Source organism: Carcharodon carcharias, chromosome 8 (assembly GCF_017639515.1).
Source record: "Carcharodon carcharias isolate sCarCar2 chromosome 8, sCarCar2.pri, whole genome shotgun sequence".
Lineage (NCBI taxonomy): Eukaryota > Metazoa > Chordata > Chondrichthyes > Lamniformes > Lamnidae > Carcharodon > Carcharodon carcharias.
This window is the reverse complement of record NC_054474.1, coordinates 37,831,577-37,856,069: the sequence shown is the minus strand read 5'-3', so window position 1 is coordinate 37,856,069 and position 24,493 is coordinate 37,831,577. Positions and strand designations below refer to the sequence as shown.

Genomic DNA, 24,493 nt, shown 5'->3' with positions numbered 1-24,493 from the left:
CCTGCCCCTCCTGCAACCAAGTCTCAGTAATAGCAATAATGTCGTAATCCCACGTGCTAATCCACGCCCTAAACTCATCTGCCTTTCCGACAATATTCCTTGCATTGAAATAGATGCACCTGAGAACATTTCTATCACGTACAGACCCTTGATTTCTGTCTATACATGCATTCCTCTCTTGACCTTTATCCTCCTCCACCTCACTATCTGCTCTAACACTCTGGTTCCCGTCCTGAAAATCTTGTTTAAACCCCCCAGAGCAGCACTAGCAAACTTACCCGCAAGGATGTTAGTCCCCCTCCAATTCAGGTGCAAACCAACCCGTCGCTACAGGTTCCACCTTCCCTGGAACAGAACCCAATTGTCCAGAAACATGAAGCCCTCCCTCCTGCACCATCTCCTTAGCCACGTATTTAGCTGCATTATCCTCCTATTTCTAGCCTCACTAGCACGTGACACGGGTAGCACTCCTGAGATCTCAACCCTGGAGGTCCTGTCCTTCAACTTTGCACCTAACTCCCTAAACTCTCTTTGCAGGACCTCCTCCTCCTTCCTATCCACCTCACTGGTCCCTACATGGACCACGACATCTGGCTGCTCACCCTCCCTCCTGAGAATACTGAGAACTCGATCCAAGATATCGTGGACCCTGGCACCAGGGAGGCAACACACCATCCAGGATTCTCAATCTCTCCCACAGAAACTCTTATCTGTCCCCCTAACTATCGAATCCCCTATCACTACTGCTCTTCTCTTTTCCCTCCCTCCTTTCTGAGCTGAGGGTCCAGTCTCAGTGCCAGAGACGCGACCACTACAACTTGTCCCTGGTAGGTCATCCTCACCAACAGTATCCAAAACGGTATACCTATTGTTGATGGGAACGGCCACAGGGGTGCTCTGCTCTTTCTGTCTATTCCCCTTCCCTCTCCTGACATTCACCCACCTGCCTGCCTCCTGACTTTTAGGGGTGACTGTCTCCCTTAATCTCCTGTCTATTACTGCCTCTGCCTCCCGAATGATCCGAAGTTCATCCAGCTCCAGCTCCAGTTCCCTAACTCGGCTTCTCAGAAGCTGCAGCTGGATGCACTTTTTGCAGGTAGTCATCAGGGACAATTGTGCTGTCCATGACTTCCCACATGCTGCATTCGGAGCACTCGACTGCCCCAACTGCTGCCTCCATTACCTATTCCTAATTTACTTAAAGGACTTCACCTGGCCCTACCCCACTGGGAGCAAGCTCTTACTCAGCCTCTGCTCACCTAAGCCTCTCGAGCCAAAGCCTCAAAGCTCCACTCCTTCACTGGGCCACTCACACACTGGTCGCTCCTCTTCAGCTTCCCCTCCTTTTATTTTCACTCTCTGCGCTCTTTTTCAAATGAACTGTCTTCAAGATCCGCGCTCTTTTTCAAACGACCTCCCCTGCGCTCTTTTTCAAATGACCTGCCTTCAAGATCCACGCTCTTTTTCAAATGACCTCTCCGCGCTCTCTGCGCTCTTTTTCAAATGACCTGCCTTCAAGATCCGTGCTCTTTTTCAAATGACCTCCCCCACGCAATTTTTCAAATGACCTGCCTTCAAGATCCATGCTCTTTTTCAAATGACCTCCCCGCGCTCTTTTTCAAATGACCTGCCTTCAAAATCCGCGCTCTTTTTCAAATAACCTCCCCCGCGCTCTCCTTCAAATGACTCTTCATTGAACCAGGGCTAATCTCCTGACTTGATGGTGATGGTAATGGTAGAGTGGGAGATATGCCGATCCATAAGTTTTTGTTTTATACTACAATTCTGCTGTTGCTGATTGCCCACAGCGCCGCATGGATGCCTAGTCTTGGGTTGCTAGATCTGTTCGAAATCTATCCCATTTAGCACAGTGGTAGTGCCACACAACACGATGGAAGTATCCGCAATGTGAAGACGGGACTTGGTCTCCAAAATGCATGTGCGGCGGTCACTCTTACCGATACTGTCATAGACAGATGCATCTGCAGCAGGCAGGTTGGCGAGGATGAGGTGAAGTATGTTTTTCCCTCTTGTTGATCCCCTCACCACCTGCTGCAGACCCAGTCTAGCAGCTATGTTATTTAGGACTCGGCCAGCTTGGTCAGTAGTGGTGCTACTGAGGCACTCTTGGTGATGGACATTGAATTTCCCCCACCCAGAGTACATTCTGTGCCCTTGCCACACTCAGTGCTTCTTCCAAGTGGTGCTCAACATGGAGGAGCACTGATTTATCAGCTGAGGGAGGCATTGCATGGTAAGCAGCAGGAGTTTTCCTTGCCCATGTTTGACCTGATGCCATGAGACTTCATGGGGTCCGGAGCTGATGTTGAGAACTCCCTAGGGGATCTCCCTCCCAACTGTATACCTCTGTGCCACCACCTCTGCTGGGTCTGTCCTGCTGGTGGGACAGGACATAACCAGGGATGGTGATGGTGGTGTCTGGGACATTATCTGCAAGATATGATTCCTGAGGATGACTATGTCAGGCTGTTGCTTGACTAAAACAGAAACAGAAATACCTGGAAAAACTCAGCAGGTCTGGCAGCATCGGCAGAGAAGAGCACAGTTGATAAAAACAAAAAACTGCGGATGCTGGAAATCCAAAACAAAAACAAAAACAGAAATACATGGAAAAACTTGTTGCTTGACTAGTCTGTGAGATAGCTCTCCCAATTTTGGCACTAGCCCCCAGATGTTAGTAAGGAGGGCTTTGCAGGGTCGACAGGGCTAGGTTTTCTGTTGTCATTTCCAGCAATGAAACCTTATTTAATTTCCAACCTTATTTAAATTTTCCTTTTACAGGGTTGAGTGTTCTCTTACATTACTGTGTGTGCGGTACTGTAGTCAGCCCCACATTAACCCTATATGTGCCAAACTCTTATACTACACATCCCCCTCCCAAGTCTTCATCCAATGTATTTTAAGTTATTATATTTTACCCCTTGTATTTACACTGTTTTTACTACCCCATCTCCCAATTCAAGTCTCCGAGTTCATAGGTTCGGTGGTCTAGGAGCCTTAATTCCTTTCTATATCTTGTTCACACTACTGTCAAAGACCTGGTAGGCTCTTTTGTTGCAGGTAATCTCCATTGATTTGGAGGTTGTTCTGGCATCTGGGTATCTTATTATCCTCTTTCTCATTCCATGGTATTGAACCACTCATTGCTGGTTTGGCAGTTGTGCTGATTGGTAGTTGCTGATTTTTCCAGTTTCTGATACAAACATTTTCCAATCATATTTCAATATCCTTTTGTAGGGTTTGTTTATTTTGGGTTTCATCTAATAGCTTTCCTTCATTCACAGCCAGCTGCTTACTCCACACTGTCACCTGCTGACTCCACACTGTCACCTGCTGTTGCAGTTTAAGATTTCCAAAACAATGTATTTTTGAGACTTCTGGAAAGTTCCCTGCTCTCTGGCACATTACTGGGGTTTTTTTGGGCCTCTTTTTTAAGCTCTGTGCACTCCACAAACTTGAAGATTAAAATATTCATCAACAGCTTTTAATATTTCATAAAAGCCGGTTGAGGATTTATTGCATTAGAATTACTTCAACAGCAAGATCACCAAACCCATATGCAAAAGACTTTTTTCTGACTTTCAAGTGACTTTTTAGCGAGGAAAGATATTAGCTCCGACGATGTGGAATCTGTATGGGCAGGCAAAAAAACGTTAGTGGGGGTTGTAATATAGACCCCCAAACTGTAATGATGTTGGGAATGGCATTAAACAGGAAATTAGAGATGCAAGCAATAAAGGAGCATCTGTAATTATGGGTGACTTTAATCTGCATATAGATTGGGCAAATCAAATTAGTAACAATACTGTAGAGGAGGAATCCCTGGAGTGTATATGGGATGGTTTTCTGGACCAATACGTTGAGGAACCAACTAGAGAACAGGCCATCCTAGACTGTGTATTGTGTAATGAGAAAGGAATAATTGGCAATCTAGTTGTGCGAGGTCCCTTGGGGATGAGCAACCATAATATGATAGAATTCTTTATTAAGATGGAGAATGACATAGTTAATTCTGAGACTAGGGTCCTGAATCTTAATAAAGGAAACTACGGTGGTATAAGGCGCGAGTTGCCTATGATGGATTGGGAAACGTTACTTAAAAGGGATGACGGTGGATAGGCAATGGCAAACATTCAAAGAGGGCATGGGTGAACTGCAACAATTGGACTCCATCCCATTCTCTCAGTTCCTTTGCCTCCGTCGCATCTGTTCCGATGATGCTACCTTCAAAAACAGTTCCTCTGACATGTCCTCCTTCTTCCTTAACCGAGGTTTTCCACCCACGGTCGTTGACAGGGCCCTCAACCGTGACTGGCCCATCTCCCGCGCATCCACCCTCACACCTTCTCCTCCCTCCCAGAAACATGATAGGGTGCCCGTTGTCCTCACTTATCACCCCACCAGCCTCCGCATTCAAAGGATCATCCTCCGCCATTTCCGCCAACTCCAGCATGATGCCACCACCAAACACATCTTCCCTTCACCCCCCCCATTGGCATTCCATAGGGATCGCTCCCTCCGGGACACCCTGGTCCACTCCTCCATCACCCCCTACTCCTCAACCCCCTCCTATGGCACCACCCCATGCCCACGCAAAAGATGCAACACCTGCCCCTTCACTTCCTTTCTCCTCACCATCCAAGGACCCAAACACTCCTTTCAAGTGAAGCAGCATTTCACTTGCATTTCCCCCAACTTAGTCTACTGCATTCGTTGCTCCCAATGTGGTCTCCTCTACATTGGAGAGACCAAACGTAAACTGGGCGACCGTTTTGCAGAACACCTGCGGTCTGTCCGCAAGAACGACCCAAACCTCCCTGTCGCTTGCCATTTTAACACTCCACCCTGCTCTCTTGCCCACATGTCTGTCCTTGGCTTGCTGCATTGTTCCAGTGAAGCCCAACGCAAACTGGAGGAACAACACCTCATCTTCCGACTAGGCACTTTACAGCCTTCCGGACTGAATATTGAATTCAACAACTTTAGGTCGTGAGCTCCCTCCCCCTTCCCCACCCCCTTTCTGTTTCCCCCTTCCTTTTTTTTCCAATAAATTATAAAGATTTTCCTTTTCCCACCTATTTCCATTATTTTTAAAAAAAACACCCCCACTAGAGCTATACCTTGAGTGCCCTACCATCCATTCTTAATTAGCACATTCGTTTAGATAATATCACCAACTTTAACTTTAACACCTATGTGTTCTTTTGTACTATTGTTGTTGACATCTTTTGATGATCTGCTTCTATCACTGCTTGTTTGTCCCTACAACCACACCCTCCCCTCCTCCACCTCTCTCTCTCTCTCTCCGCCCCCCACACATACACCTTAAACCAGCTTATATTTCAACTCTTTCTTGGACTCGAACTCAAGTTCTGTTGAAGGGTCATGAGGACTCGAAACGTCAACTCTTTTCTTCTCCGCCGATGCTGCCAGACCTGCTGAGTTTTTCCAGGTAATTCTGTTTTTGTTTTTGTTTTGGATTTCCAGCGTCCGCAGTTTTTTTGTTTTTATATAATTGTTTATTCCTGTCTGGCGCATAGGTAAAACAGGAAAGGTGGCCAAACCATGGCTTACAAGGGAAATTAGAGATAGTATTAGATGCAAGGAAGAGGCATACAAATTGGCCAGAAAAAACAACAGGTCTGAGGATTGGGAACAGTTTAGAACTCAGCAAAGGAGGACCAAGGGGTTGATAAAGGGGAAAATAGAGTACGAGAGTAAGCTTGCAGGGAACATAAAAACTGACTAAAAGTTTCTTTAGGTTTGTGAAGAGAAAAAGATTGGTGAAGACAAATGTAGGTCCCTTACAATCAGAAACAGGGGAATTTATAATGGGGAACAAAGAAATGGCTGACCAACTAAATACTTATTTTGGTTCTGTCTTCAGAAAGGAGGACACAAATAACATCCCAGAAATGTTGGGGAACACAGTTTAGTGAGAGGGAGGAATTGAAAGAAATCAGTATTAGTAGGGAAACGGTGTTGGGGAAATTGATGGGATTGAAGGCCGATAAATCCCCAGGGCCTGATAATCTATATCCCAGAGTACTTAAGGAAGTGGCCCTAGAAATAGTGGATGCATCGGTGGTCATCTTCCGAGATTCTATAGACTCTGGAACAGTTCCTACAGATTGGAGGGTAGCTAATGTAATCCCATTATTTAAAAAGGGAGGTAGAGAGAAAACAGGGAATTATAGACCAGTCAGCCTGACGTTGGTAGTGGAGAAAATTCTAAAGTCCATTGTAAAAGATTTAATAGCAAGCACTTAGAAAACAGTGGCAGGATCGGACAGAGTCAGCATGGATTTACAAAAGGGAAATCATGCTTGACAAACCTACTGGAATTTTTCGAGGATGTAACTAGTAGAGTTGATGAGGGGGAGCCAGTGAACGTGGCTTATTTGGACTTTCAGAAGGCTTTTGAAAAGACCCACAGGGGTTGGCGTGTAAAATTAAAGCGCATGGGATCAGGGTAGTGTATTGAACTGGATAAAAAACTGGTTGGCAAACAGGAAACAGAGTAGGAATAAACAGGTCTTTTTTCTGAATGGCAGGCAGTGACTAGTGGGGTACTGCTAGGACCCCAGCTATTCACAATATATATTAATGATTTAGATGAGGGAATTAAATGTAATATCTCCAAATTTGCAGATGACACAAAGCTGGGTGGGAGGGTGAGCTGTGAAGAGGATGCAGAGATGCTTCAGTGTGATTTGGACAAGCTGAGTGAGTGGACAAATGCATGGCAGACGCAGTATAATGTGGATAAATGTGAGGTTATCCACTTTGGTCGCAAAAACAGGAAGACAAATTATTATCTGAATGGCTATAAATTGAGAAAGGGGAATGTGCAACAAGACCGGGGTGTCTTCGTACACTAGTCGCTGAAGGTAAGCATGCAGGTGCAGCAGGCAGTAAAAAAGGCAAATGGTATGTTGGCCTTCATAGCCAGAGGATTCGAGTACAGGAACAGGGATGTCTTACTGCAGTTGTACAGGGCCTTGCTGAGACCACACCTAGAACATTGTGTGTAGTTTTGGTCTCCTTATCTGAGAAAGGATGTACTTGCTATACAGGGAGTTTTACCCGACTGATTCATGGAATGACGGGACTGACATATGAGGAGAGATTGAGTCGGTTAGGATTATATTCACTGGAGTTCAGAAGAATGAGGGGGGATCTCATAGAAACCTATAAAATTCTAACAAGAATAGACAGGGTAGATGCAGGAAGGATGTTACCGATGGTGGGTGAGTCCAGAACCAGGGGTCACAGTCTGAGGATATGGGGTGGACCATTTAGGACTGAGATGAGGAGAAATTTCTTCACCTAGAGAGTGGTGAGCCTGTGGAATTCCTTACCACAAAAAGTAGTTGAGGCCAAAGCATTGTTTGTTTTCAAGAAGGAGTTAGATATACCTCTTGGGGTGAAAGCGATCAAGGGATATGAGGAGAAAGCAGGAGCAGGCTATTGAGTTGGATGATCAGCCATGATCATAATGAATGGCGAAGCAGGCTCGAAGGACCAAAAGGTCTCCTCCTGTTCCAAGTTTCTATGTTCTATGATCTATGCTCAACTTAGACCTGATGTACTCTGGTAGCTTAAGAATTCTCCTCTCCAGGATATCCAAATTTTCTGTTGGGTTGGGCCAAAGTTGGATTTTTGATTCATGGTTAAAAATTTTTTGAGGTGTAGGTTCAGCTTTGAGAAGTTGCTGAAGTCCAAGATGGCGCCACTGTTCATTTGAAGACAAAGGGTTTGCCCTCGCTAGCTGGTTTTGGCAGGCTCCCACTGCAATAGCACTCGCACTCAGCTGTGAAAAATTTTTAAACAATGGCTGCTTGCATTGACTGGCTGCAGACTTCCCCATTTCAGCGCAATGCTTTAGGGTCATGAATGACTCGAATTCTGGCCTTTGCTGATCTTTAAAGCTGATTCTTTAGTCGCGATTATTCCAAATTAATTAATTGCTCCTCCCTTTTCGGAGTGAGCTCGGATGCCACATGTTCAGGTGCCGACGTAGGACTCTGGCTGGCCACACTGCTTTCAGAAACTGGCAGCTCAGGTCTTTACAAAATTGAAAATGTTTTTAAACTAGTTCTGGCCAAGAACTTAATTCTTTAGCTCACCCCTGCTAGGTCCTTTGATTCTGCAATCCCTGGGTATTCAAACTGGACGCCCACACGATTGAGTCCTCAGCTGCACAGCAGAGTTTTTTTCTTGAGCCCTCTGCTTCCAATTCTGCTCTCAGGTGATCTGCCTCTGTGTATGCGCTTCAGGTGCTTTCAGTCAGGTCAGAATGCTGCTCCTTTAATTTTCCAGCTTTTGATTTTCTGCTCCAGCCTCTCTGGGGTTCTTGGTTTTTCCAAACGCTGCCACCATGTCGCAGGGTGTTGGATACCTTTCGGTAGGTCTTAATGAAGACTTTGTCGTGTTAAGTAGGCTAACTGTATGTACTTACTAACTACAAGAGCTATGTACATATACACAGTAAAAGATTCAAGCTTGGAGCTATCTCCATGCTTGCTTGTGCATTTGGCTCTGTCTAACACTAGACTGACCCTGAGGTGTAGGTTGAATTCTCTTACATCACTGTGTGGGCAGTACTGTACTCGGTCCCACCTTAACCTTATATGTGCCAGGCCCTTAAACCACACTTACCTGAGTTGGTGCTCCCTCAAATTAGATAGTACATCCATGCCATGGAGGTGAGAGTATATTATTTCTAAATCCTGTTCAAGAAAAAAAAAAGCATATTCAGTTCAAGTACAAACTAAATAACAACCGTATTTCAAAACATTCTTTCGCCTTCAAGGAATTCGGTGCTAAATAGATTAATCATGCAAAGGACATGCATATTCAAGTACAAAACAGAATTTACAAGAGACTTACTGTACCATACTGCTTCTAAATTTCCAGAAGTTCTCATTAAAAACATTTATTAAACTGCACAGGATGTAAAGTTAAAATAATATGATGGATATGCAGCTGTGCATTTGAAGTGGAGTGTCAACAGCAGCAAAAAGAGTGGTCAGTTACTGCCATCAAGTTTCTGAACTCTGCTATCTTGCATCATATAAGTGCTAAGTGAAGGCATGCAAGGGGAAAAGGAACAGAAATAAAAGGGAACTTATATAGCTGATGTATTATTTTCAGCAAAGCTTGTTTGTTGAGGAACCACGCAAATTTCAGTCAGACTTCTGAAGGGCAAGGTAGCTATGAAAGTACCTGTATTATTCAGGTTTGGAGAGCTTAAGGTGGATATCATCAGCATATCTCCAGGGGGCATTTCCTCGTCTCCTAGCACACATTCCTGGATGGGTGCAAAACTAAGGGGATGGATAAAGTGATGCAAGATGAACCTGTCATGGCAGCTGCAAGCAAACCTGATATATATTTGCATTATTTTTCTGTAGTGATGACACATCAGCTTTACACTGATGTAATGGAAGTCCATCCTGTTCAAGTTACATTGCTTGCTCATCTTCTGGTGTCCTGATAGCTAAAAGAGAGCTTTTATTATACCCTGTACACAAGGTTCCAGAGCTCTCTCATTCAGGCATTGGAGTTCATTGAGAAAGTAATGCACTGGTTTGCTCTGGCAAAAATAACATTAGCAACTTGCTGTGCACTGAAGACTGGGAGATGCAAGTGGTGACCAACATTCAATCTGCAAAACGTTGCATACATCATCTGCCCAGTGAAGCGCAGCATCCTGATGACACACTCTTCACAGATATCCAAGAAACTGACTCTGTACGCCATGTGGGTTGCGTACAGTCTTCCACAAGCAGCACCACTCACCCAGCCAAGTTCCAAAAGGCCCACCTGCTACTTGTCCTGGTGACAAAATGTCTGCTGTTTCTCTTCTTCTGATAATTTGCCCATCCAAAAAATGAAGCACAAGTTCAAAACTACTTGGAAATGTATTGACACATACAACATACAGATTCCTCTTGACTTACGTGTCTACAACCAAGTGTCCTTTTAAATGTTGCTTTCAAATGTGTCAGTAAGTTTGCGAAGCCAATCCAGCAAAGTTTTCCTCAACATGTTGGCGACCTTGCCAATTAAAAATGTTTGGAGTCCTAATGACATTAAACGACTTCACTTCAATTTATTAATGAGGCACCTGTCTACTTCAGGCACAACGTGAAATTCATTTTGCTCTTTTAACAGTGTGTCGGACTTGTTACTGCCAGGCAACTGGAGTAAAATTGGGGCACTAATTGCAACCCTCTTTATAATAACAAACATCATTTGGTTCACCGAGCCTAGTGATTCTAAAGATGCATACAAAGTATGCCAATATGAGTGAAAGTGTTTATTTAAATCTTGTTAAAAAAAGTTCCACCTACTTCCCAAAGAAAAGCAAACAAAACTCTTGAATGTCTATCCAAATATCTTCAGCTGGTTCAGATGAAAATAACACTTACAATGACACCATGGGGTCACATCCAATATGGCACTTTTGTGGGTTGTGAATGGTTTTCATCACCTTTTGTTTGGGATCTGAGAGAATGCTTCCATGGGGAACTGTCTCAAGGCGAATGATATCAAGGTGGTCAGTACAAACGTTAAGGACATCCTAGGAAAGAACCTTCCAAACCTCTGTACTGCAGATCACCTCTCTTGGGAAAACATTGTGACCAACCAGCCCACATGGAGTCAAGCACTGAAACTTGATTAGCATGTTTCGCGGACCATCTACACCAAGCTTGCAACATCCAATGTGCCCAGAAGAAGGCCAGAGATGGCAACAGAAATTCCCCCAAATATTAATGACAATATGAACTCACAGTTCTGCAGACATTCCATGTCAAACTTTTCATTCATGAGCGGACCCACAGAGGATGAAAGTCATTTACAGCTTGGACATATTTGAAAAACAAGGAGTTTTCTACAAGGTATGTGAGAATGGGACGTCTTACTTTCCTATACATTAAAATAGCACAAAACAGTGATGCAGCAGAGCTGCAATCACATCATTAAGACTCATTTTATGACCATCCCTTCCCATACACTAAGTTATTCATTTCAGGAAAGCAGAGGCAATAGGTGCTCCAAAACTGAGCAGAAGTGAAGTAGTTAAGCCCAACCTAACCAGCTCATAAAAACCAAAGCAATTAGTTCAAAGAACATTAGAGCCATCACTACTTTGGCTGAAAGTAGCACAAGTTTTCATGGAAAAAAGAGGATTCCTCAAGAGTACCTGATCTTCAAAAACTGTAACAGTTATTTAATTCAGCAGATAACCAGAAGAGAGAAAACATTTGCCATAACAAAAAAAATTGCAGGAAAGATATAAAAATATAAAATTGCAGCAAAAATGTGCGCGCAAGTTGTTAGCATAACCTTTTCATTACCTCTGGACTCAATTATACCAATGCCAGTCCCAAAACATCCACCCTCTGGAAATTTCAGCTTATCCAAAACTCTTTTATTTGCATCCTATCCGACACCAAGTCCCATTTGCCCACCACCCGTCCTTACTGAACAACATTGGCTCCCAGTCCTCCTCCACCTCCAATTGAAAATTCTCATCCTTGTGTTTAAACCCCATCATGAAATTGCCCTTCCTACTCCCCAACTCTGCTACTCCAAATTCTGGCCTATGCAATCTCCCACACCATGCCCCAACACAGTGGCTATGCCTTCATCTGCTGATGGTCAAGCCTGTGAATTCCCTTCTTTTAAGACCCTCATTAAAACCAACATCTAGCTTTTTATTTTATTCTTTCATGGGATGTGGGCGACAAGATCAGTATTTGTTGCCCATCTCTAATTGCTCTCGAGAAGGTGGCGGTGAGACGCCTTCTTGAACCACCGTAGTGCATCTACTACAGATAGACCCCACAACAGTACTGGGAAGGAAATTCCAGGATTTTGATCCCGCAACAGTGAAGGCATGGCAAAATGGTTCCAAGTCAGGATACCACATGGCTTTAAGGGGAGCTTGCAAGTGGTGGTGTTCTGATACATCTGTTGCCTTTGTCCTTCTAGGTGGTAGAGGTCATGACTTTGGAAGGTACTTTCTCATTGGCCTTGATGAGTTGCTGCAGTGCATCTCGTATATGGTACACTCAGCTGCCACTGTACATCAATGGTGGAGGGAGTGAATGTGTAAATTGGTGGATGGGGTGCCGATTAACCAGGCTGCTTTGTCCTGGATGGTGTTGAGCTTCGAATGTTGTTCGAGATGCACTCATTCAGGCAAGTGAAGAGTATTCCATCATATCCTGACTTGTGCCTTGTAGATGGTGACAGTCTTTGGGGAATCAGATGGTGTGTTACTCTCTGCAGAATTCCCAGTCTCTGACCTGCTCTTGTAGTCACAGTATTTAAATGACTGGACCAATTCAGTTTCTGGTAAATGGTAACTACCAGGATGTTGATCATGGAGGATTCAGCGAAGGTAATCTCATTGAACGTCAAGGGAAATAGATTCTCTCTTGTTGAAGATGGTCATTGCCTGGCACTTGTGTGATGCAAATGTTTCTTGCCATTTAACAGATAAACATGAATGTTGTCCAGGACTTGCTATATATTGGCACAGGCTGCTTCAGTATCTGAGGAGTTGCGAATGGTACTGAATCATCAGTGAACATCCCACTTCTAACCTAAGGATTGAAGGAAGGTCAATGATGAAGCAGCTAAAGGTGTCCTAGGACACTACACTGAGGAACTCCTGCAGCAACATCCTGGGACTGAGCTGACTGGCCTCCAACAACCACCTTCCATTGTGTTAGGTATGACTCAAAGCAATGGAGAGTTTATCCCCGATTCCTATTGATTTCAATTTTGCCAGGGTTCCTTGATGCTACACTAGGTCACATGCTGACTTGATGTCAAGGGTAGTCACTCTTACTTCCCCTCGAGTTCAATTCTTTTGTCCATGTTTGAAGCAAGGCTGTAATGAGGTCAGAAGCCGAGTTGCCCTGGCAGAAACCCAAAATGAGGATCGGTGAATAGGTTATTGCTGCGCAAGTGTCACTTGATAGCATTGCCAATGGCACCTTCCATCACTTTGCTGATGATCGAGAGGAGGCTGATGGGACAGTAATTGGCCGGATTGGATTTGTTCTGTTTTTTGTGGCCAGGACATGCCTGGGCAATTTTCCATATCACCGGATGCGTTGTAACTGTACTGGAATAGCTTGGCTAGGGGTGAGGTGAGTTCTGGAGCGCAGGTCTTCAATACTATTTTCAGGATGTTGTCAGAGCCCATAGCCTTTGCCTTCAGCCGTTTTTAGACATCACATCAAGTGAATCGAATTAGCTCAAAACTGGCATCTGTGATGCTGGGGGCCTGAGGAGGCAGAGATGGATCATCCACTTAGCACCTCTGGCTGTGAACATGGTTCCAAATGCTTCAGAGTTGTATTTTGCACTGAAGTGCTGGGCTCCCCCATCATATCTCCCCATCTGACTCAAGCTATCCTGTCCACCAAATGCACAGGCATTTTTCTGTTAAAGGCACTAAATAAGCGTATAAATATAATGTATTTTTTCAACAGCCATGTATTTAGAGGGCAACAAATCTACTTGAACCTTTAACATGATCACTCATCTTTTCTAAGTTAAGAAATAGGCATGTGTTGGAAGCAGTTCACAGAAGATTTACTAAACTAATACCTAGAATGGGTGGGTTGTCTCATGAGGAAAGGTTGGACAGACTAGGTTTGTATTCTCTGGAGTTTAGAAGAGTAAGAGGTGACTTGATCGAAACATATAAGATCCTGAGGGGTCTTGATAGGGTGGGTGTGGAGAGGATGTTTCCTCTTATGGGAGAATCTAGAGCTAGGGGTCACTGTTTAAAAATAAGGGGTCATCCATTTAAAACAAAGATGAGGTGAAATTTTTTCATGCAGAGGGTCGTGAGTCTTTGGAATTCTCTTCCTGAAAGGTGATGGAAGCAGTCTGAATACTTTTAAAGCAGAGATGGATAGATTTTTGGAAGCAAGGGGGTAATAGGTTATTGGGGTAGGCGGGATGCAGGTTTCTGGTTACTTCAGTCATGATCTTATTAAATGGTGGAGCAGGCTTGAGGGACTGAATGGCCTACTCCTGCTCCTTGTTCATATGTTCGTATGCTGTTCACTCTAACTTGCTATTTTGCGGCGGGGGGAAAAAGTGAGATAACAACTCCACTGTCTGCAAATGCTCCCTCCCTGACAAATTAATTAACTGTAGTACAGGATACAAGTTACCACAATCTTTCCTACTAGTCAACTTGTACAGAAATAAACAGTCACTTTTAGAGAGACCACTTTTAATAATTCAGCCAACAGCATCTGTCAAAACCCCCAAAAAAAGGAAAGAGAATGCCAAGTCACCCATTCGTACTGCATTTCTGGAATCATTGAGTTAAATAATAGGCTCGATCCACCAGTTCACATTTAACATTCTGCCACCCTCTCCACCATCAGCCCCAAATAAAATAGTACACAAGACATAAAAGGTTAACACTATTTTGGTTTCTAAGTTTGTACAGTGTTGTAACATACATACAACAGGAAACTCACACAAACATTCAACACGCCCAAGACACCAAGTGATAGAAAACAGATTAGTGGCTGCTAAATACTTTCGGACAGCTGTATCCAAACAATGTTCCATTCATTAAGGAACACATTTCTAAAAGCATAATCAAGTCTAGTGCAGGAACAAAATGCTGAACGCACTCAGTATGTAGTGTATTCACGTAACAGATGGGTTTCCTGGTCATGCTCTATTCGTACAGAATTAGACTATTAGACTTAATTCCTTAGCTTCCCATCTTAACAGAACTTAAACTATGTCACTTGTTCAAGACCAGGGAAAGCTCAAAAGCACTGCGAGACTGGTTATGCATTGAGGAAGCCGCAGGTGGAAAGGATCTGCCCTGACACAGATACCTCCAAAGACAAAAGCAAAAAACTGCGGATGCTGGAAATCTAAAACAAAAACAAAAACAAAAATACCTGGAAAAACTCACTCCAAAGACAAGGCTGACCATCTAATGAGGGAGCTGTAGTGACTAGAGATATTTTATTTTTGGTCACAGTTGCTCAGAAGTTGATGTTTCACTTAGAAGATTTGTAGGTGAACAAAAATTCATGGAGATGAGTCACAAGAAAATCAGTTAAAAGAAGTTTTTGATGGATTTCCAGTGGAATGTTGTTTAGTATTTGCTTCCATTGGTAATTTCCCCATTGAAGTGTTGGAAAAAGCTGCAAACTTTACCATCAGTAACCAAGCCAATGATTGCAAACTTTGCAGGCACTTGCACTAACATTATAGGCAATTCTGACCCTTGGCAGGATAATTACTGCATGACACTTACACTTCTGATATTTTTGACAAAAGCATTCGGACATCATTATCAAATGAGAAGTTTCCAACTGAAATGACTGCAGATGTAAAACTGACAAAGACAGTGACTTCCTCATACAAGTCTCTTCAGCTGTATTTTCACTGCTACAATAGCATTGGCACCTAGTTGTTTCACTTTGTACAGGCAGTAAAGTAGTTGTATATATAGAGTCAGGGACAACAGAACTCTGGAGACGACTCATTGCTCCCAAGCGGGGAAAGATAGACACAGCAAATGAACCCAGCCTAAATGATAATCATTCATTCAGTTTTAAGAACGTTACCTCTGAGGTATCACAATCAAAAATAAATGCAGCTTCACGTTAAATGGATTTAACTGCTTCAGCTTATTGAACATAAATCTAGTTGTTATTTTCCAGAAGTCAACGCCAGGTGTTGGTGCAGAGGATAAGACAGCAGATGAGAGCGAGCGAAAGACAGCAAGAGAGAGAGAGAGACGGAGAGGGAGGGAGAGAGAGAGAGAGAGAGAGAGAGAGAGTGTGTGAAAGAGAGAGAGACCAAGTGAGAATGATTCGAGGGGGACATGGATGACAAGGCAGAAAATGAATGAAGGGAAAGACAGAAAGAAAATCAAACCGTAATAGTGCGAGTGAGAAGGAGAGGAGTGAAGGAAGGGAGAGGAGGAATATAGAGACAATGGAGGAAAGATGAAAGAGAGTGTACAAAAGGAGGAAGAGAACCAACAAAATATCTAGTATTCCATTTATTGTGTGAGTTGTAAAAACTGAAGTGATTTTGACCAGCTGTGCAGAGATGTACACGATCAGTGTCAGCCAAAATACAAAACCAAATTCATTTGAATTTACAGGAAGCACTGAGAAATTAATTGCCCATAATGCTGGTCCACATTACTGGGAGCATAGTTATTCATACTGAATATCAAACAGGTGTCATTTATTCATGTCAGCTTTGGACAGCAGTTGTACAGCTCCACTCCAGAGATTCAAGCATATAATCTAAACTGACACTTTAGTTGATGTCTTTTGAAAGACATGCCCCCTCTGCCCTCTTAGCTGAACATAAAAGATCCCATGGTACTATCTGAAGAGCAGAAATATTCTTCTGTAGTCCCAGTCTCATTCAGCCCACCAAAACAGATCATCTGGTCATTTATCTCTCTTCTGTTTGAATGACTGGCTATGGGCTGCAGTGTTTCCCTACTTTACATCAGTGCCAAGTCACTTCCAAAACATTTAACTGATTTTAAAAACTGCTTTGGGACATGAAGTTGTGAAATTTAAAGCCAAATTCTTTTACCCATTTCAATACTTCTTGGAAAATTGACAAACTCATTAGGAATTTACACATCAGCAATTTAATTCCCCCAACAACTGTGACAGCTGCACTTGCACTAGCAAATTACTGCCATAATCAAAGCAAGCAGAATTTTCTTCTTTGCTACATCACACAGCAAAAAGTAATGGTCAATCAAGAACTTCACGAGTCATTCTGAAATAATCAAGGATGGACATGAAAAAGATCTGAGGTAGAGTGGGGTGGTTTATGTAGTCACATGCTCAATGCTCATCTGGATTCACAGAAACCACTAGAACCTCTCAGCCAAAGTTCCAAACAATAAGAACTTTCAAAATGTCCAACCTTTGCTGCAGATTGCTTATCTTAATGGTCAACTACTTGTGAATCACTGATAAATTGTCATACCAAATTTCCCTTCCTTCACTTATGTCTTTTCTTTTGTCATCATTCTGCAATCCCACTTCCTTGTGGTTTTCTTTTCACAGTCCAATCACTGTGGAGCAGCAATTCAACAAAGTAAATACAAAGTTGAACTATACAGTGCCAAAACAGTAGAACACAAGTTGAAAGAAGTTATGCTCAAACAGCATAGTGCTCCGGCAACACCAAACCTTGAGTACTATGTGCCTTGGCAACAAGAACTGGGCAAGGAAGATACTCGAGCCTTGTGAGGAGCTCACAGAAGTGCGAGAAAACTGATACCTAAATTACAGAGCTGAGCAACTGAAGAAACTTGGGCTTAAGGAGGCGACTGTGTGTAGGATCACCTTTCTCTGCTGCATTGGTCTTGCATTTAGATATATATCTTCAACTCTCTTCAAAGAACCACATCAAACACAGGTACAGTACTATGCTGGGATCAGCAAGCTTGAAAAGCCAATTCTTGATCAACTCCACTGCACAATGTAGCAGATCCTTCCACTCAAAACAGGCTGAAGCTAAAATTGGCGCTTATTTGCAACCAAATGCTTTCCAGAACTTTCAAAACTAGCAATGACAGCAATCTGGCAGCACATCCCCTCAACACAGCAAACTGAATTATTTAAAATGAAAATAAAAGCTAGAAAAACAAGTTTAGAAAGCTAAACCATCTTTTGTGCAGTTGCAAGTCGACAATAAGATTGTCCGTCAATTATTTGCATTTGGCAAAAGAAAGTATAGCAAAAGACAACTATAACCAGGATAAACATTGGAGTTGGATTAATATTTGAAAAATAAAATTATAATAGTTATGGGAAAGAGCAGAGACTGGGAACCAATTAGAGAGCGCTAGATAGCACTTTGAGACAGCCCATACAGACTGAGCCAAGTGCCTTTGTGTGCTTTAAAATTTGTTGACTGTATGTCAGAGTTCAGTATCTGGCTCACAAAAATGAATTCTACTAGAAGTGATAAATCATAAGCATTAATTTACCATAAAGAGAAATTTGCCACCAACTGGGTTACTGAAGATTCTTTCCCCACAAGCATGAAATATCCTCAAGCATCCTTAACTAATGTACTTCAAGGGTGCACAAGCTGGAGCACCTGCATTCTGTGTCACTGTTGACATTGTTATTCTGTACCCTTTGATGTTAACTTATGTTTCTAGGCTAATCTAGGCACAAAGAGCGTGCAAACCTTTCCACATCAAACATAGTGCAACAACAGTTTGACCAAGAAAGATTCAAATCATTGCAGAATTTGAAATTTTATCCATTAAAGTTTAGTTGTTTTTGTTTTAATACCACTGACAGGAGAATACAGGTCCCACTTAAGAACATAGGAATATAGAACTTAGGAGCAAGAGGTGGTCATTCGGCCCTTCAAGTCTGCTCCACCATTCGATAAGATCATGGCTGATCTGATGTGGTCTCAACTCCACTTTCCCCATAACCATCAATTCCCTTGTCTATCAAAAATCTATTGAATCAGCCTTGAAGAAAATCAATCACTCAGATTCCACTGCTTTCTGGGGAAAAGAATTCCACAGACTAACAAACCGCTGAGAGAAAAAATTTCTTCTCACCTCCATCTTAAAAGGAAGACCTCTTATTCTTAAACTATGTCCCCTAGTTCTAGTCTCCCCCACAAGAGAAAACAGCCTCCCTGTATCCACCCTATCAAGTCCCCTCAGGATCTTGTGTGTTTCAATAAGATCACCTTTCATTCTTCTAAATTCCAATGGGTATAGGCCCAATCTGTCTAACCATTCTTCATACAATAACCTCTTCATCCCAGAAATGAGTTGAGTGAACCTTCTCTGAACTACTTCTAACACAAATATATTCTCTCTCTCAAATAAAAAAACCAAAACCATACACCGTACTCCAGGTGTGGTCTCACCATGGCCCAGTACAACTGCAGTAAAACTTTCCTAGTTTTATATTCCACTCCCCATTTTTTCATTTGGAAATCCAGGTCTACCACATCCACACCTTTCCCTTTCTCCAATTTGCTTGTTACTTCCTCAAAAAATTCTAATTAGTTACGCACTTCACAAAACCATGTTGATTCTGCCTGATCACATTATGATTTTCTAATTATCCTGCGAAAACCCCCTTAATAATGGATTCTAGCAATTTCCTATGAGAGATGTTAGGCTAACTGGCCTATAGTTTCCTGCTTTCTGTCTCCCTTCATGTTACATTTATTATTTTCCAATCTGCTGGGACACTTCCAGAATCAAAGGAATTTCGGAAGATTACAACCAATGCTTCTACTATCTCTGCAGCTGCTTCTTTTAAGACCCTAGGATGCAGGCCATCAGGTCTCAGACACTTGTCAGCTTTTAAGTCTAATAATTTTCCCAGTACCTGACCCCTGGTAACAGCGATTGCTTTAAATTCCTCCCTCCTTTTCACCTCTTGATTTTCAAGTATCTTTGGGAAACTTTCTAACTCTTCTACATTAAAGACAGACACAAAATACCTGTTCAATGCTTCCACCATTTCCTTGATTTCCATTAAAAACTCCCCAGACACTCTGTCTAGAGCATCAACACTCGCTTTTGTTACTTTTTCCTATTTAAATACTTGCAGAAACTCTTACCACCCGGTTTAATATTTCTAGCTAGTTTTCCCCCATACTCCACTTTCTCTCTCTATTTTTTAAGTAATTCTTTCCTGGTTCTTAAAACCTAACTAATTTTCTGACCTACCACTCATCTTCACAGATTTGTACAGTGTTTTGTTTCAATTTGATACTATCCTTAATTCCCTTATTTAGCCACAGATGATGCCGCCTTCTCAAAGAGATTTTCTCTCTCACTGGGATAAAGCTTTGCTGAGAATTATTAAATATTTCCTTAAATGTCTGCTACTGCATCCCTATTGGCTGACCTTTCAACCTAGTTTCCCAGTTCACTTTAGCCAGCTCCGTCTTCATACCCAATAATTACTTTCATATAGATTTAAAAGACTAATCTTAGACCCACACTTCTCACTTTCAAACTGAACATGAAATTCTATAATATTATGATCACCCATGCCCAGAGGCTCCTTTACTATAAGGTTATTGATTAATCCTGTCTCATTGCACATTACCAAGTCTAGGATAGCCTGCTCCCTGATTGCTTCTAGAAAATACTGCTTTAGGAAATTCTCCTGAATACAATCTGTGAACTCATTTTCCAGGCTACCTTTGCCAATCTAATTTCCTAATCTACATGTAGATTAAAGTCACCCGTGATTATCACAGTACATTTCTTACATTTATTTCTTCCTGTATACTCTATTCTACAATGTAACAATGTAACTACTGTAAACTACTCCTGCAAGTAACCTCTTACCTTCCTATTTCTCATCTCTATCAAAACTGATTCTATATCTTACCCTTTCGAACCAAGGTCATCTCTCACTACTGTACTGTCATCCTTAATTAACAGAGCTACCCCACCATCTTTTCCAAGTGTCAAATACCCTTCAATATTCAGATTCCAATCTTGGTCACCTTGCAACCAAGTCTCTGTAATGGCTATCAGATCAGGCATATTTATTCCCATCTGTGCTAATAAATCATCCATTGTGTAATGAGTGCTGTGCTCTTTCAGACATGGAGCCTTTAGAACTGTCTTTTTGCAATTCCTGGCCTTATCTGTTGGTACACTCTGAAGTTTGTCCTTTCCTGCCATACTCTGGTTATCAGTACCCTGCTCTATTACCTTGGCATTTCTGTTTACTTTACCACATCTCCTCTCACATGACCCATTTCTCCCACTATTTAGTTTAAAGCCCTCTCTATTTCCCTAGCTATATATGCCATGCCAGAACACTGGTCCCAGCACGGTTCAGATGAAGACTGTCCCAACGGTATAGGAACAGGCGTAGGCCATTCAGCCCATTGAGCCTGCTCCGCCATTCAATACAATCATGACTACTCATCCACTTCAGTGCCTTTTTCCCCACACTCCCCATGTCCTTTTATGCCATTGGTATTTAGAAATCTGTCAATCTCTGCTTTAAACACACTCAATGACTAAGCTTCCAGAGTCCTCTCTGGTAGAGAATTCCAAAGATTCACAACCCTTTGAATAAAGAAAAAATTCTCCTCATCTCAGACCTAAGTGGCCTCCCCGTTATTTTGAAATTGCGTCCCCTGGTTCTAGACTCCTCAGCTAGGGAAAACTTCTTACCTGCATCTACCCTGTCTATCCTTTTAAGTATTTTGTAGGTTTCAATGAGATCACCACTCATTCTTTGAAACTCTAGAGGATACAGTCCCACCATCCTGGTGAACCTTTGCTGCATACCTTCTATGGCAATAATATCCTTCCTAAGGTAAGGGGACCAAAACTGCATACTGTATTCCAGGTGTGGTCTAACCAAGGTTCTATACAGTTGAAGCAAAACTTCACTACCCCTGTACTCAGATCCCCTTGTGATAAAAGCTAACATACGATTAGCCTTTCGAATTGCTTGCTGCACCTGCTTGTTAGCTTTTACTGACTTATTGAAGACGACAACTAGGTCGTTTTGTATATCTACACTTTCTAATCTCTTAACATTTTAGAAATATTCTGCACATCTGTTCCTCCTACCAAAGTGGATAACCTCACATTTTTCCATTTTATATTCTGCCATGTTCTTGTCTACTCACTAAGTCTGCCCAAATCCCCTTGAAGCCACTTTGCATCTTCCTCACAACACACACTCCCACCTAGCTTTCCATAGCTCCCACTTTCCCCAGTACCCCATAAATCAAAACCCATTTCTCCCACACCAGTCTTTGAGCCACGCAGGCATATATCCAATCTTATCAATCCTATGTCAATTTGCACATGGCTCAGGTAATAATCCAGGGATTATGAGGTTCTGCTTTTTCATTTAGCCGGTAGCTGCCACAATCCCCCAGTTGAACCTTTTTCCCAGTCCTATCTATGTCATTGGTATCTACATGGACCACGACAACTAGATCCTCCTCATCCCACTTGTAAGTTCCTCTCCAGACCAGAGTAGATGTCCTGAACCTCCTGAACCCTGGTAACAGGCAGGGAACACAGCTTTCTGGACTCTCTCCCTCTGCTGCAGAAAACTACATCTATCCCTCTGACTATAGTCCCCTACTACCACAACATTCCTATTTACTCCGCCCACTTGAATGCCTTCCCGTACCACGGTACCATGGTCAGCTCGCTCATCCATCTTGTAGCCCTCGGTCTCATCCACACAAGCTGCAAGAACCTCAAACCTATGGGATAATTGCAAGGGCTGAGGCTCCTTCATTTTTACCTTCTAAATTCCCATGCCTGCGTCAATCACAGTCACATCCTCCTGCCCCGACCACTATCCAAATCAGCCAACCCTATCTTAAGGCATGTGACTGTCTTCTGTCTTCTTGTCCAGGTAAATTTCTGCCTCCCTGATGCAACACAATGTCTGTAGCACGGCCTCCTAATCACTGACTCTGAGCCGGAGTTCCTCGACCTTACTGCAGATATGGTTACCTTGGATCACGCTGGCATCCATCGACACCCATATACTGCAGCTGCAACATGCTATCTGCCCTGCCATCTTTTGTGTGTTAATTAAGAAACTAAGAAAAATAAATTAATACACCCTACTAATAATAATAAGCTTCACTACTGTTAGTAAACCTTACAATCACTAATAAATCACCTGAGTTTTGAAAGATAACTAAGAAAAATACTCACCAGCAATCATTTGCCTGTTACCTTGTGATGTCACACCTGGGTTTCTCTTAGAACAGGGCCGGTCTGCTCTGGAACCACAGGTTGGCGTACACTTTTTAAACTCAATGGGTCCGCCACCCTCTCTCTTCCTTTGTGCTCTTTTTAAACTCACTGGGCCACCCTGAACCTGAAATTACTCATTAAATGAATTCTGGAATGTCATCAGCTCTTGTACTACAAAATCCATACTGTACTGCACAATAATTCATCAAATACTTCATTATAAGGTTCCCCAGTCTCACCAACTCCCAATAGGAGAAAGCTAGTGGATAAGTAAAGCCCCATTAACTCTATGAAAAGCATCTGACATTAATTACAACCATGGAAAAGTAAATGCACAGAAAGAAGCCATTCAGCCCATCCTGTCTGTGTCAGCCAAAATTGGGATACAATAATACAGATCCACGGATGATACTTCCTATGTCACACAGAACACTTCTTCACTCTAAAGCTACCTGACCTCTCCCCACTATTTCAAAGCATAAAGCCCATCACATTCCTGTCTGTCTTCAGTTCTGAAGAAGAATCATTTTGGACTTGAAACGTCAACTCTGTTTAGCTTTCCACAGATGCTGCCAGACCTGCTGAGTTTCTTCAGTACTTAGTTTTTATTTCAGATCTCCAGCATCCTCAATATTTTGCTTTTATTTCACTCTAAGTCCATTGCTTCAATTGTTCCAATGTCCAACAACTATTTGTATAGCACCCTTAACATGATAAATTGTCACAAGGCACTTCACAGGAGCATTATAAAGCCAAGTTAGACACCGAGTAACGTAAGGCCATGTTCAGGCAGGTGACCAAAAGCTTGCTTAAAGAGCTAGGTTTTAAGGAGTGCCTTAAAGGTGGAAAAAGAGATAAAATGGCAGAAAGGTTTAGGAAGGGGATTCTGGACCTTCAGGCCTAAGCAGCTGAAGGTCCAGCCATCAATTACCTGGAAAAACTCAGCAGGTCTGGCAGCATCGACGGAGAAGAAAAGAGTTGATGCTTCGAGTCCTCGTGACCCTTCAACAGAACTGAGTGAATATTAGGAGAGGGGTGAAATATAAGCTGGTTTAAGGTTGGGGGGGGGGGGGGGGGGGGGGGGGGGGGGTTGGAGGGACAAGCAAGCAGTGATAGGAGCAGATAATCAAAAGATGTCACAGACAGAAGAACAAAGAGGTGTCGAAGGTGGTGATATTATCTAAACGAATGTGCTAATTAAGAATGGATAGCAGGACACTCCATTATCCATTCTTAATTAGCACATTCGGTTAGATAAAATTTCCAGTTCCCTGGCCCCAACCGCTTCCTCTTCACCATGGACGTCCAATCCCTCTACACCTCCATCCCCCACCAGGATGGTCTGAGGGCCCTTAGCTTCTTCCTCGAACAGAGGCCCGAACAATCCCCATCCACCACTACTCTCCTCCGTCTGGCTGAACTTGTTCTCACGCTGAACAATTTCTCCTTCAACTCCTCTCACTTCCTCCAAATAAAAGGTGTGGCTATGGATACCCGCATGGGCCCCAGCTATGCCTGTCTCTTTATGGGGTATGTGGAACATTCCTTGTTCCAGTCCTACTCCGGCCCCCTTCCACAACTCTTTCTCCGGTACATCGATGATTACTTCGGTGCCGCTTCATGCTCTCGTCGGGACTTGGAAAAATTTATTAATTTTGCTTCCAATCT

General features: G+C 42.8%; 1 protein-coding gene across 5 annotated transcripts in view; it reads right to left on the bottom strand.

Moving 5' to 3' along the window:
* Nucleotides 1-24,493, bottom strand: part of rapgef6 (Rap guanine nucleotide exchange factor (GEF) 6) — a 419,806-nt gene that overhangs the window by 307,842 nt on the left and 87,471 nt on the right. For all 5 annotated transcript variants that reach the window (XM_041193252.1, XM_041193254.1, XM_041193259.1 and 2 more), the window contains exon 2: nucleotides 8,683-8,753. In XM_041193252.1, the coding sequence (XP_041049186.1) occupies nucleotides 8,683-8,753 (71 nt within the window). The remainder of the gene's footprint in view (nucleotides 1-8,682; nucleotides 8,754-24,493) is intronic.